Source organism: Amblyomma mixtum, chromosome 3, assembly GCF_055824585.1.
Source record: "Amblyomma mixtum isolate Tamu chromosome 3, ASM5582458v1, whole genome shotgun sequence".
NCBI lineage: Eukaryota > Metazoa > Arthropoda > Arachnida > Ixodida > Ixodidae > Amblyomma > Amblyomma mixtum.
This window is the reverse complement of record NC_143014.1, coordinates 309,857,724-309,871,434: the sequence shown is the minus strand read 5'-3', so window position 1 is coordinate 309,871,434 and position 13,711 is coordinate 309,857,724. Positions and strand designations below refer to the sequence as shown.

The 13,711-nt window shown below is 45.6% G+C and overlaps 1 protein-coding gene across 3 annotated transcripts in view; it reads left to right on the top strand.

Annotated features, from left to right (window-relative positions):
• Positions 1-13,711, top strand: part of Sply (Sphingosine-1-phosphate lyase) — a 421,339-nt gene that overhangs the window by 347,167 nt on the left and 60,461 nt on the right. The window contains exons 1-2 of one of the 3 annotated variants that reach the window (XM_089583903.1): positions 4,138-4,557; positions 13,073-13,241. In XM_089583903.1, the coding sequence (XP_089440029.1) occupies positions 4,537-4,557; positions 13,073-13,241 (190 nt within the window). In that variant the 5' untranslated portion in view covers positions 4,138-4,536. Of the gene's footprint in view, positions 1-4,137; positions 4,558-13,072; positions 13,242-13,711 lie in introns of those variants that run through there. The other 2 variants (XM_089583905.1, XM_089583906.1) reach the window with 2 other exon arrangements.

Genomic DNA, 13,711 nt, shown 5'->3' with positions numbered 1-13,711 from the left:
GCCTAGAATGGATTTCGTATTTTTTTTCCTGAAGTCGCTGACTACATCGTTATGTAGTCTGAGCATGGTATCTTGCGTACAGAGGCCGTGCCTGAATCCGACCAATTCAGCCGGCCACGCATCATTCTCTTCGGTGTATGTGGTTAGCCTCCTCTGAATGACTTTCTCTAGTAGTTTGCCTATGCAGGAGGTTAGTGATATTGGGCGGAGATTCTCTAAGCCTGGTGGTTTTTCCTGCTTGTGGATTAGGGTGATCTTAGCCCTCTTCCACTCTTGGGGTACTTGGCCACTCTCCCACACCTGATTTAGGTATCTGGTTAGGGCTCTGATCGATTCGTCGTCCAGATTTCCGAGCATCTTGTTATTAACGAGGTCCGGCCCGGGGGCCATCGTCTCTTTAGGCCGTGCAGCTCCGCTCTGACTTCTGCCACTGTTATGGGCGCGTCAAGCTCGCTGTTCGCCGGTCCGTTGTAATCTCTGTAATGCGCTGTGGCGGGGGGAGCTACGTACGTGGACTTGAGCTTCTCGATGAGCTGTTTGTCCGTAATTTTTTATGCCAGCATGTTCCCAAAGCCCTGTTCTGTATGATGGCGGTATTACTTCTTTTTTTAGATTCTCAGTACTTACGCATGCATAGTCACATGAAAACTATTCTTATAAAAATAACTAGCATACTACTCCTCCAGTAGGAAAAAAATCGAGAAATTTATTGCACGCCTCAAAGCCTCTGGAACCGTTCGCGACAAATAGAATTCTTCTATTTCCATTCGTTACAAATTTACGGAGGGGTGCGTGATGTCAGTCGCAGTGAATGTGGTAAATCACAAAACAAACCTTTAAGTTTATTCCCTCGTTTATGGCCTCTTCGCTTTCGCTTTGGTCAAAGAAAAATTCGGCACTGAAATCAACGAAACCTCTGATCCGATGGTACCATTGTAGTGGTCCGTCGTCGGAAACCCGCAGAATTCGCGACGTGCCGGGACCATCAGAAACCCCATTACCTCACAATTTTTGACAACCACAGATCTAAAAACCGTAATTTTATGACTTTTTACTGAATACTTTGCTGTAATTTTTCGTCACCAAACAGAACACCCAGGGCTAGGAAAGAATATAATTTCAGGAATCCAAACTTTTTACCAAATCGACCAGTTTAGAAGGGGAGTAGTCGGCCTGGCTGGTGCCTGATCTGACGACTAAAAAGAGCGGTTTCGCGCGACAGATGAGATCGGGACACGATCGAAGCTGGCCCCACTTTTCGCACAGCGCGACACGTGTGTCAACCGACGGTGAGCGCACGTCGTCTTCCCTCACTACTGTCCCTAGGTAAAATCATACTGGCTAGTGCACAGTGTCGAAAACTTCTTATATTATTCAATGCCTAGGGTAGAAACCAACGGCTTTCTAGCCATAATACAATACACTGTGGCGAAATACGCCCTACATGGCCAACGCGAGCCCGAGCACTTCGAGGAATGCGAAGTTAAAAGCATCAACCATTGCTATGATTCTCAGAAACTCAAACCGCTCCTGCAAGCCTTGAAAACCGGCGCTGCACCACCTCAACTCGACGCCTTCCCTGGCTATACCGCTACCCTGGCCTCTCGCCTACCGCGAGCCCGCTAGCGACTGCAGCGCCACCTCGCTTGTTTGCAAACATGGAGGAGCTCTTACATGTCAGTTACAACCAATTCCTCAGGTTCATTCCCTAAAATATCTAGGTGTCATTTATGAGGACAAACTCACATGGCGGCCTCAGATTGGCCATGTTGCGGTGAAACGGGTTCGTGCCGTGTTACGTAGATTGTGCAGTCACCGGTACGGAATGCGCAGAGATGCGCTATTAATGATTTACATAATGTAGGTCAGACTCATTTTAGAATTCGGATCCGTGTTCTTCTCAGGCTCGACAGCATACAAACTTCGTCCTCTCGTCCTTTTGGAGCGGGAAGCGCTTCGGTGTTCCTTGGCCTCCCCAGATTTGTGGCTACCAATGTGCTGTACCTTGAAGCCCGCATTCCCATTCTCTTATCTCGACTTCACTTTCTAGCTGTGCACTTCAGAATCTATGAATCGCGTTTGCACCTTTCGCAAAGCATTTTGTTGCAAGCCGACCTCCTTTTTTTGCTGCCCACCGGCCTAGTTTTCATACCCCACAGGCAATTGTGTTTCCAGCGCTAAGCAGTGGGTCCTCTATCCATTTCGACATTTTCTCCCAGAATGCAAAACGTTTATCACCCTGTATTCTGAATGGAATATTAAGAGATCGTTTAAGACCCTTCCAACAAATATTGCAATAACAATTAACCGACGCCTCGCTATGCAAAGAAAATGCAGGTGTGGGAATTTTCTGTCCGCGATTTGACTGGTCCTTTTCTTTGTACCTTCAGGTTTCGCCCCCATTTTGCAAGCAGTTTCTGGCAGTAGTGCTTGCTCTACGCAAACTATAGACCCCTCTCTTACCGCAGTGGCAGTCATTACCGATTCTTTATATTTGTGTTCGTCCCTCGACCGCTTCGCCTGTTGACTCTCTCACTTTAAGCGCATTTCTTATCCCCACACATTTGAGCCTTGCACATCTAATATGGGTACCCATTCGCAGCAGCGTGAGAGTAAATGAGATTGCTGATAACCTCGCAAAGGCATCCGTAAGCGGCCCCGTGTTGTCTGTCCTCCCGGCTATAGCGTATATCGCAGCATCTAGGTTTCGGCGACGTGCGTTAAAAGCCCGGAACTTTTAACAGCAGCGGATTATCAACGTCTGAGATATTCCTGGCGCAGGAAGTTTTGTCGATCTCGCCAGCTTGAAGTCTCTCTGAGGAGGTTGCGTTGCCGTATGCCTCCTCTAAGTTTGTCTACACAGGTCTGGTTTGGCGCTATATCTCCCCTCTGTGCACTTTGCCGTGAAGCTGAATCTATCTATCATTTTTGGCTCCATTGTCGTCGCTTCACCTCTTTGAGAAGAAGACGGCTGGAGTTGCCCTTGCTGCACCTTGGCCTCAGTTTGAGCAGCCCGCTCTTGCTATCGTTTGGTGCCACCACACTTGGGTTCAGCCACAAATCTGTTTGTACCGCTGTTCAATATTTTCATCGACTTCCTTGCTAAACCTTACAATATTTTCTTTTGTTTGCATTATTACATTTTAACTTCATCCAAACTCTCATCCCTTTTTGTCCACGCCCTACTCGAGGTAGGACCCACCGGTGTTGTTCTGTCGCGTGCTTTTCTTTTGCCTTTATTTTGTACAGGTCCGTAGCAATCTATGCATTCCGATTCCACGTCGGTCAGGCCTGTGTACTTGCCAATGGTTTCCCGGACCTGGGTGAACCACCCGCATAATTACTTTTTATTAATAAAATTTACTCTCTCTCTATCTCTCCAGATTTTTGGCCGATCCCCCAATGTGGTATGTGCCATCTTTTGTGAGGCCAGCAACAACAATAGTGGAGGACCTGAGCAACGTTTACGCTGCCTGTCTTTAATTTTTTTTTCCCCACGAAATATGCATGCATGTACCGCTCTTACATATGCTAGATTTCTGCCATATTGTTGTTCTGCAGTCGGAGTCAGAGGTAAAACCTGTTTATTAGACAGTATAGTAGTGTAGACAGTCACGTGAGAAAGAGGAGATGGAGAGAAGATAGTTAAGTGTCCTCGTGTAGCTGCGTACACGCTAAGACTGGGGAGCCCGGAGCCGCGGGAATATGTGGCGTTGAACGAAACGGAGCGGCAGTAGAGCGGTATGCACTGCGGAGCGGCAGTACTAGAATAGCCACATTTAATCGCTTAAAATATCTGTCATTTCTTTGTATATCCGAGACACCGCGGTGGCTCAGTGGTTAAAGTTCTCGACTGCTGACCCAAAAGACGCGAATTCGACCCCCGGCCGCGGTGGTCGCATCCTCGGGAGGCGAAATTAACGTTACTGCTGACTGCTTCCTTCATAGTGCCAGTTATTTTGGGACGTTTAACCTCATAAAACCAATTTCTTTTTATATCCACGAGGGCCGGCAGCGGTAAAGGCTTTGAAAAGGGTGCTCGGTCAGCGTTACCAGCGTTGCACCATGTTGAATATAGCGCCATAGCGCCGGTGTTGTACTGCTTCGAATGGTCGATTCGAGTCGACGAAGGTCGCCGGTCAATCCAAGCCAAGAGGCCGGCGCCGGCGCGGGCATGCATGGGTATTGCATGGGTATGATCCGCGCTCGCCGAATCAACGTTTCGTCGCCACTTGCGCTGTAACGCGTCACATTGGCATCACGCACCTTGCAGCGGTAGTCTGCAGAGGAGAGTTCCATCCTGTCCGACGGTTCAGGTGTCGACCGGAAAAGCGGCTCTTGCTACCTCTTACCTATCGCGGCATGATATCAGTGCTTTCGTGCGCCGATAAACGGGGCGCTTACCACACGGCCAGGCGGCAGTCAGTTGCGTGCGGGCAGCGAAGCGAGGTTAGCGGTCGCCGGGTGCCTCGATCCGCCTGCCTAGTGTGAAGCAAAAGCGGTGCCGCGAAACCGGCAGAACTCCGCCCGCCGAGGATGCCTGACTCGTCGTCTCTGGTGAGCACTCTCGTACTGACATTCCTTATTCCAGCGCTGGCGTCTAGCCAGTATTGTGGGACCCTCGTACTTCAAGGTGCAGTTCTTTGTAATTAACGTAGTTACCTTACAAATCTCGCATGGGCAGAAGTTGAAGTGACTTGTGGCCGTGAGAGATTTCGCGACTGGGACCTAGACCCTGAGCCATGTGCACCCGCTTAGAGTAAGCGATAACACGCGTTGTTTATCTCGTAACGACCTTTGGCTGTGCCCACTCGGCTTTGGTCTACTGGCACCGGAAGCTCATGTTCAGTGTTCATTAACTGATAAGAAAGGAAACGCTGTTGTGAATTTAATGAATGAAGGGGGCGTGAAAACTTTGTGGATGTATGGTAAGGCCAACGCGGCAATTCAGGCGATAAATTTCGTTCGGGATTAGTTTTTTTGGACTGGTTAACAATGTTCTGGATGACTCTCGGACCACCGAGCGGTGTATACATAGATCATGAAAGTGCAGGGTAAAAAAAGTTTAAGAAAGTGGAAGAAAAGGAGTGCAAATCCTTAAAGCAAAAAGGCTGGTGAAAGACCTTTGGTTGGCGCACATTAAAAAAGAAATTGCTTTTGGATCATATTGAGGTGCTGTTACCCGTGCTTGTATGCTGTTTGTCTTCGTTTTGTAGTTCTACACTGGTGTGCTTGTTCTGCTTGGACCGTGTTGTGTGCTGTACGCACTAAATAAATGAATAAATTGAGTTGCTGAGTTAGAAATAACTCATTGTGCCTTGCAGGATAATGAACCTGGTGCTAGAAGTTTGTACAGGGGTGTAGAGTAGCTCTGCTTTCTCAATAGCACAGTGCAATTACACTGGGAAAGGATTTAAAGCAGGGCCTCTCAGCATGCAGAGATAATTTTTGGGCAGAAACAGGTATGTATCTGCGGATTTCAAATGGTGATGGCTGTACGCTCCATTCTGAATTCCATACCAGACAGGGGAGGTTTCAGCATGCTGTCGAGAGTGGAATATGATATACCAGGAGAAAGGAACAAGAGATAACATTGAGTCCTGGAGGCCATCAATGCTGTTGCTGATATTTAAGTAACAATGCAAGCAGCATAGTGCTGGAGTCTGCGTGGGCAGGAGAGAAGAGGGTACTTGTAGAATTGCATAATAGTTTTAGATGAGTTAATAGACTAGAATCAAAGGCTATATATAGCCTTCATAGATTAAAAAGAAGCATTTGATTGAATTGAAATGTTAGTAGCCACACAGGCCTTTGTCACTAGCTTGGGGAGAAGGTATATGTAAAGGTGCTGGAAAATATCTATAGGACTGCACAGCAACCATACTCCTCCATAGGAAAAGTGGCACACTACAAATTGGAGAGGGTGTCCGGCAAGGTAACGCAGTTTCTCCAGTGTTGTTCGCTGCATGTTTATGAGACTTGTGTGATGGGTTAAGGTGGTTAGGGCTAGAGACCAAAGTCAGTTGAGAACACCTTTGTAGCCCCTGGTTTGCTGATGTCTGCCTCAATGAGTAACTCAGGGGAGGAATCGCAGCATGTGATTGAGGATGTAAACGGGCAAAGCAAAATGATGGAACCGAAAATTTATATGGAGAAAACTTAACTGCCGTTAAACGGTCTGGAAAGTAAACAACAGTTTTCTATAAGCAGTGAAGTACCGGCAGCAACAAAGGAGTACTTATGTGTTGGCAAAGTTGTGGCTGCAGGCCCCAACCATGAGAGGGAACTGGCAAAAAGAATAAGAATGGAGTGGAGTGCACATGGCAGGTACTCTCTAGTTGTGAATATCAGCTTACCAGTATCCCTCCAGAGGATAGTGCATACACCTTTTGTATCTGGGGCAGGAACAGGGAGACTCGCAAAAAGGCTTGAAATTAAACTGAAATTGGCGAAGTGAGCCATGACAAGAAATTGGATAGTGTTAAAGTATAACGACATTGGCAGAGGACAGTGTGGGTTAGAGAACGAACAGGGGTTAATGATATCCGCACTGAAACCAAGATGAAGAAATGAGCATGGGCAGGGCATGTAATGTGGAGAATAAATAGCAAATGGTTCATGAGGGCAGTAGAGTGGATTCCAGAAGCAGAAAAAATAGCAGGGGATGGCAGTGGGTTGTGTGTGGAGGTGAGATTAAGAAATTTGTGGGAGCACAATTAGACTAATTTGAAGCCAATGAGAGAAGCGTTTGTCCTGTGATGGAAATAACCAGGCTGAATGAGTATGGAGATGAATTGACTAGGGGGTAATCTGTTGGCTCTGGCCTGTTGTAATTACTGCAGCAAAAATCTGGGCACCATTGATGGCATTCCTTGATAGGCACATGAAATTATGTAAACCATTACTGTCTTAGCATATCTTGTGAAATGCTAGTGAACCTGATTATCCAAAAATGTATAAAATTATTAATTAATGTATTTCGGGGAATCAACATAGATGGTGTAGATGTCTAACAGAATAATATTGTGCATCATACTCTTGAATATAGCGACACGGTTACAAACGAAAGTGAACAGCTGGAATGCTGTTAGCCTTCATGTTTGCGTGTGGGGTATCTCTTGGGGGGATCTTTAATTGTAATTGTGCCTTTGCTCGAGGTGTATAAATGTTATGGTGATGGCTTGAAAAAAAAACAAAAAAAACTCAGAAGCAGAGTAAGTGGTCAGGTATAACAAGGGCATATGCAGGTGTATTCATTATTGCCACTGCTGTTTGTGAACATTATACATATTGAAGGGAATGAAAAAATCTTAAAAGCAGCAGACTGAGCTTTAAATTGTCATGCCGATGACTGTGCCAGCAGGCGGCGAATCATCTGTGCTATGCCTGACACATTGTAGGTACTTCCTGGAGAGTTGAGACCAGCAAAAAGCTGAAGGTGTCAGTGAGCAGGTGGCAATGGTTTCGCCACTGAAGCTTATCAGTGTAGAAGAAACCTGGAAGAAAGCAAACTGGTTTGCAGTTATCGTGGATCGACCTGTGCTTGGAAGAGCATAGTGACCTCAAACCTATTTTCGGGATACGGAAAGGCACAGCATGTGTGTGAATGTTATTGTGGGGCGAAATTAGACGGGACAGTTGGTGGATTTGCTGAGATGCATAAGGCAGTAGTACAAATGTCACCATTTTAGTTTGAGAGTCAAAGGAGCTGTGACGCACAGAGGAAACGCGATGGGCTCTGGGAGCCCTGTAGTACTCCCGCAAAAGCTGCCACGATGCTGCATGAGGGGGAGCTAGTCGGGCTACAAATGTGTGACTCAAGACTTTGAAGAAAATACAAGTGTGAATTTAGATATGTGAAACAATAAAAATGCTGTTGGGAAAAAAACAAATGTTCAATGTATGTTATGTCGTGTAAAACATTGGTTCTTCCCTCTGCATGTCATTGTATTCTGTAGACTTTGTTCCTTGCTGAAGCAATTCAGTATGCCTTACCATCTCTCATCATATCAGTGTGATACTTTTCTCTACGGTGTTATCTATATTACGCTTTCAATTTTTGTCTTTCTTGCATTACTACTTTTTGTTCAGGGCTTTCTTTTAATTGTTTCAAGTACAACTTCCAAAGATCAAGAAATGTTTTATATCCAGGTACATTGCCAAAGTTGTTCTGTAACCTGTTTTGGTGTAATGATTTCATGTAAGGCTTTTTTTCTACTACTTTTCTTGTTCATGTTTTATTGTACTGTAAACTTCTTAGGCAGGAGTGGGCATGAGTGGAGTAACTTACCATGATTGAAAAGTTTAGGTCATGGTAGGTAATTAATGTAGTGCAGACTGCACCAGTACAAATGGCCTATTCAGTGTAGCTGCTGTCTTGTGCCTGAGAGTAAACTTCCCATTCAGCATTGTAACTGAGTTGAGAAAGTATTCTACCATTGAAGCCATTCATTCACCTCCTTTATGCTTGGCCGTGAGCATGATTCCAAATTCTTTTTGATCTTGAGGGTTTCCTTCGAACTGACTCCTTTTAATGCTCAAACATCAGTGGAGGTGTTTCTGCCAAAGAAAAGCTAGCATTACTAGTTGTGCAATGCCGAGGAGTCTTTTGCTGGGGTCAGAGAGAGCAACTTTCTGCCTGTCTTCCTGTGCTCACTTCTTTGTCTAGTCATTCCTTCTCACCTTTGCCCTCTGCTTCATAGTTGCGACCTGCTTTTCACTTGCTACACAATGTCTGTTGGCATGGGTAGGGGTTGAAGATCTTGCAGCAGTATACTGGTGGTCTTTTCTAGCGACTTGTGTTTGACTGTGGGCTGTTCCATTGCTTGCCCTGTAAAGAAAGCCGCACTTGCCAGAAATATGCGCAAACTAATGCAACATTGTACATATATCTCTGTCATATCTGCATATCACCGCAAGCTCAGTTGGCATTTTGTTTTTGCCTGCGATGAAGCGTTCTGCAAGTGGATCTGTGGCTTCTACTTGAGCAGTAGCCAGTTGTGGTTACTGGACACTTCCTCCGCTGTTGTCTCACCAAGGCCCATGCAGTGTAATCGGTGTCATCAGCAAATCAGGGGCCCAGTTCACAAGGCTGTTTGTGTGACTGGCCAGGGCTTGTGTGCTGGCCAATCACTGTAGCCAGTGATACACCACAAGCCAATCATGAACTGATGTTTTTGGGAAAACAGCCTTTTGAATTTGGCTGCTGATTAGCTGCAAACTGCTTTGTGTTATGGTTCTAGTGTCATTATTTTTCTTTTAAAGTTGCTTTTTCACTGCCTTCATTGCAGGTGCCTCTGATTTTCTGTGTACATGGCATGCTTGGCATGCGTCAAGTGAAAATGAACCGGGTCTATATACAGGCCTCACAACAATAACAGAACAATTCTCACTTGTTGCCTTTGGAACGAGTGGCAGTACTTTTATTCTTCCTGTTGACGACTGTGTTTCGTTAAAATATCGCAAAATTGGCATTTAAGCTTGTGGTAGGAATCTTTTTATTTATTGCCAAAGAAAAGCGCGGCCGCCTGCTGGCTGTTCCATACAATGGAGAGTTGCGACAAAAAAATTGAAGAGGGCCCTTAAGCTCCGCTTTAAGGGTTGGGTTAATTCCCATATATACAGAAGGTCATTCTCTATCTTATAGATTCGTAGATCCCTAGGAGTCCTCACACCACTCCTGGCGCAGTGGTGCAGCAGTTAATTAAGCGATGGCAGGTGCTCCCAGCGGTGGGCCTTGTGCTGCCCAGGTTGCTCTTCCCGAGCGACCAGCCATTAATTTCACTGGCACCTGCCACGGTGGGCAGGTGCCAGTGGACTGGATTATCTGGTGAACAGGGCCTTTACCGCTGTCGTGTTAATATGAATTGAGCAATGTTGTATTATTGGAGGCCATCTGTAATTGTTCTTCACCACTTTATCTTTTTGAGGCATTTTCATGGGACTAGCTACTAGAAAGGAACCTCTAGAATCATTCGGCGAGTATACTGTTTGGAGCTATGATAAAATGTCACATCCTTTATGACTGAAAACTGTTTAGAAGTGTGTTCATAAAATGAGTGGCTGAAAAATTGTTTGCTTGTATTTCATAGTTACTGTACAAAACATAACTTTTTCCAGACTTCAACTGGAGCTAATTTTAAATGTTTTAATTTGAACTAGATGCTGCTGAAGTCTGTGAATAAAGTTACCTTTTCTACAGCATCTATAGAATATAGGTATGTTACCAACTTAATTGTCTACTATAAGTCTCGTAGTTGCCCTGTCGTAGACAAGACACGAACAAAATATATGGAAAATTAGAGTACTATAGCACATACTTGGCACAAACGTTGATCCAGACTACATAAATATTTTTTCATTTGAAGTTTTGAGACATTGCTACTTTCACGCTGGCATTAAAGGATGTAACATTGAAAATTAAGTGTGCTTAGCAAGAACAGTACCTCAAATAAAGTAAAAAATGTTAGCTTGTGTCACATAAAGAACATTTATGAAACTTTTGACATGTAATTTGTGTCTGTCGCCACTAGTTCTTGGCTAAAATTATTTGACCTATTACAAAAAAAAAAGAGTTGAAATAACTTCATGAAATCATTGAATGCTTATAAAATCAATGAACGAAACACATTGTTGAGAAGAGGCTGCATTCATAGCCTGTGATGACATTTCATTTGTGGTGTTAATAAATGCTCTGCACGAAGTAGACAAGGCCTTATGTTGAAACGTTGGCTGACGGACTGAGGCTCCTCCTCAACCCTTGTTAATTAGGTTTTGTGATGTCCAAATACATTTTTTTTTTTACTCTGCTATGGATCCACACATATCAATCAGCCCCTGTATTAAAGGATGTGTAGCGTGTTCACCACGGGCAGTTTTCCTGCTTGGACCTGTGCCATATTCAAGATATAAAAGAAAACTCTTGCAGCTTTACTTTGTCCAAAGGTAATAACAAAACTACAGAGAATGTTTACTACATTCGGATCAGTGTGAAAGCAGATTTTTGCTACATAGAAGGCGACGAAGAGCTGGTAGTGTCGTGAGATGGAGTGCTCGTTCTAGGTGAACTGACAGTGCGAACAGACAACGGATAATTTCGCTCGGGGTTGGTACCCACCAGATTAGTGCATACACACTAAAAAATGGTGCTCTGTAGATTCAAGAAATTTTTTGTCAATCATATTTCGCATGTGATACTGCAGTTGGTATTTTAAGAAAATAAATGAAATGGGTAGGAAACAAAGGCATTGCTTGGTCCCGGAAACTTGGTGGCAACTTTTTCCTAGCGCCTTGTGCCTTTCAAGAGCAAGAAGGGTGATGGAAGTGTACAGTCTCACTTCATGGTTACCCCACAGACAAGATAGATGGGAATTCACATCTTCTTCTCCAGGCTCTCACTGTAGGGTGAGGAATACTTGTACTCATCGGAATAAGCAGTGGGTTCCTAGTGGCAGCAAGATGTTGAACCTGGTGCCTCCTGCATATGAGGCAGGTGCTCTGCCTTTGGGCAATTTCCATGGTGCTGTGGCTTATAGCCCTTGAACTGTGGAACTCAGAATTGCATGACCTTTCAGTGTAAGAGGCACAGCTGTTTTATATTATGTCCTGAGGTGCGGGTCAGATGTGAAGGAATTTCTTTCTGAAGGCTCTGCTTGTTACCTGTGGTAGCGGGAGCTGAATTTCTACATTGTACCCTGGTTCTGCAAGGCATATATAAATTCAGCAAAAGTCTCATCACTGATTTATTTTCATGTTTCTACATGCTAGCCCATATTGATTGATTGGAAGTCCTATATTTTGAGAGGAAGGCAAAAGGCCACTGTAGCCGCCGCGGTGGCTCAGTAGTTATGGTGCTCGGCTGCTGGCCCGAAAGACGTGGGTTCGATCCCGGCTGCGGCGGTCGAATTTCAATGGAGGTGAAATTCTAGAGGCCCGGGTACAGTGCGATGTCAGTGCACGTTGAAGAACCCCTCGTGGTTTAAATTTCCAGAGCCCTTCACTACGGCGTCTGTCATAGCCCGAGTCTCTTTGGGACGTTAACCCCCATTAAACAAACATGCAAAAAAAAAGGCCACTGTGAGAGAAATGGGAAAAAACGTTACACAGACTCGAGGTGAGAGTCTGTGTATTGTCCATTTTGCTATGGCTGGACCTGATCCGAAGGGCTTTAGTTGCCACCTCTACATCGCCCTGATCAAGCTGCTTTGGCTCCCACGTGCAGCAAATAGGAGTTGTGTGTCGGTGTCCGTGAGCAGTGCGGTACGGTAATCTATATGCTGGAGGGACTGTGTGGCCATTCTCCGGAGTAAATGGGTAAGGTCTGCATGGCAGTGGAGCCCGCAGTGCGACCATGTTATCGCGGTGTTGTCAGGCTGTCGCCCTTTTGCCAGACTATATGGGGTATATGCAGAGTCAGCATAAACCTTATTGATGAAGACCTCTTGGGAACGTGTAAGGGGGGTCTTTGTGCCAAAAGAGGACTGGCGGAGTGATTCTTTGATGCGGAACGACTTGAAGTATAGAGAGACACATGGGCATGGTGCATGGTAGCTACTGAAGAGGTTGTGTAGCTTAGGAGGTCATACGGGTTGGCCCTGATGGGGTGGGGGTAATGAAGAATTGATCGCCCTACCTGCGGTAGCAGCAGCGGCATGTGCCACCATGTTGCCCCCGAGCACACCTTTGTGCCCCGATGTCCAAATGATTTCCCATATTTAATTTAACGATCGCAGTGAGGTTGAGGTCTGCCTTGAAAGTCTGGCATGCACATTGCGATTACACCTCATCGCCATTAGCATTATAAATGGTGAGTGTGAGCAAGTCCTGCACATTGAGCAGCTATGGGCTGGGATGAGCCTGCCTAAAAATTGAGCAAAAATGAGCTGTCTGTCTGTGGTCATGCTCAACGAGTGAGCACTACTACCAGGAGCGGGTACTTGGGCATGGGTTACAAAGCACGGCCAGGAATCTGAGCATATCTCGTAACAACTGAAAAAAAAAAAAAATTGACGAGAAAGGACCTGATGATGGTGCAGCACACTGTTCCTGCGTATCTTCTTGCTGAAATGTGCAGAAGGAGAGCCTGCTGTATGCCTTCTGGCGAGTATGCGGCCTTGTCAACCTCCACCGTGACATGATCAACGCAAGGTACCAGGACACTGAGCCGGCTGTCCTCATTGTTGCAACAGCTCTGGTTACATACATTGGGCAGCGTGCAGTGCGTCGGATCATCTATGGGGAAGGTGAGCCCTGCTTCTTCTGACTCGTCACGTGCACTAAACACCACTGTGCCAACTTTTCAGGCTAAGCCTGCATTTGTGGTGTGTTTCTGAGCCGAAGAAGCTGTTTTTGTCACTGCACTGGGCTAAGATGTCTTGGGCTGAAACTGGAGCCTGCAAAGTACTACAAGAATAAAAATTATGCGAGGGCTCTTGTTTTGTTAAAATGGATTCAGAGCCCTCCCCAATGCATATATGCAGCCACCATGCACTGAACTTACAAGAATTCAGATGCTCTGTTTCTCAGATATTGCTGCATGGCAGTGATGGCAGGCAGGCAAGTGAAGACTGTGAAGCAAACTCTTTACTGGCCGAAGTTGTTCCCACGAAAGAAACTTAGCTGTGGCGGCAGATGCATAGTCATTGGCCCAACGTGCTGCAGCTCTTGACTGTGTTCCATTTAAGCACGACGTAAACCGTCCCGATAACCTGCT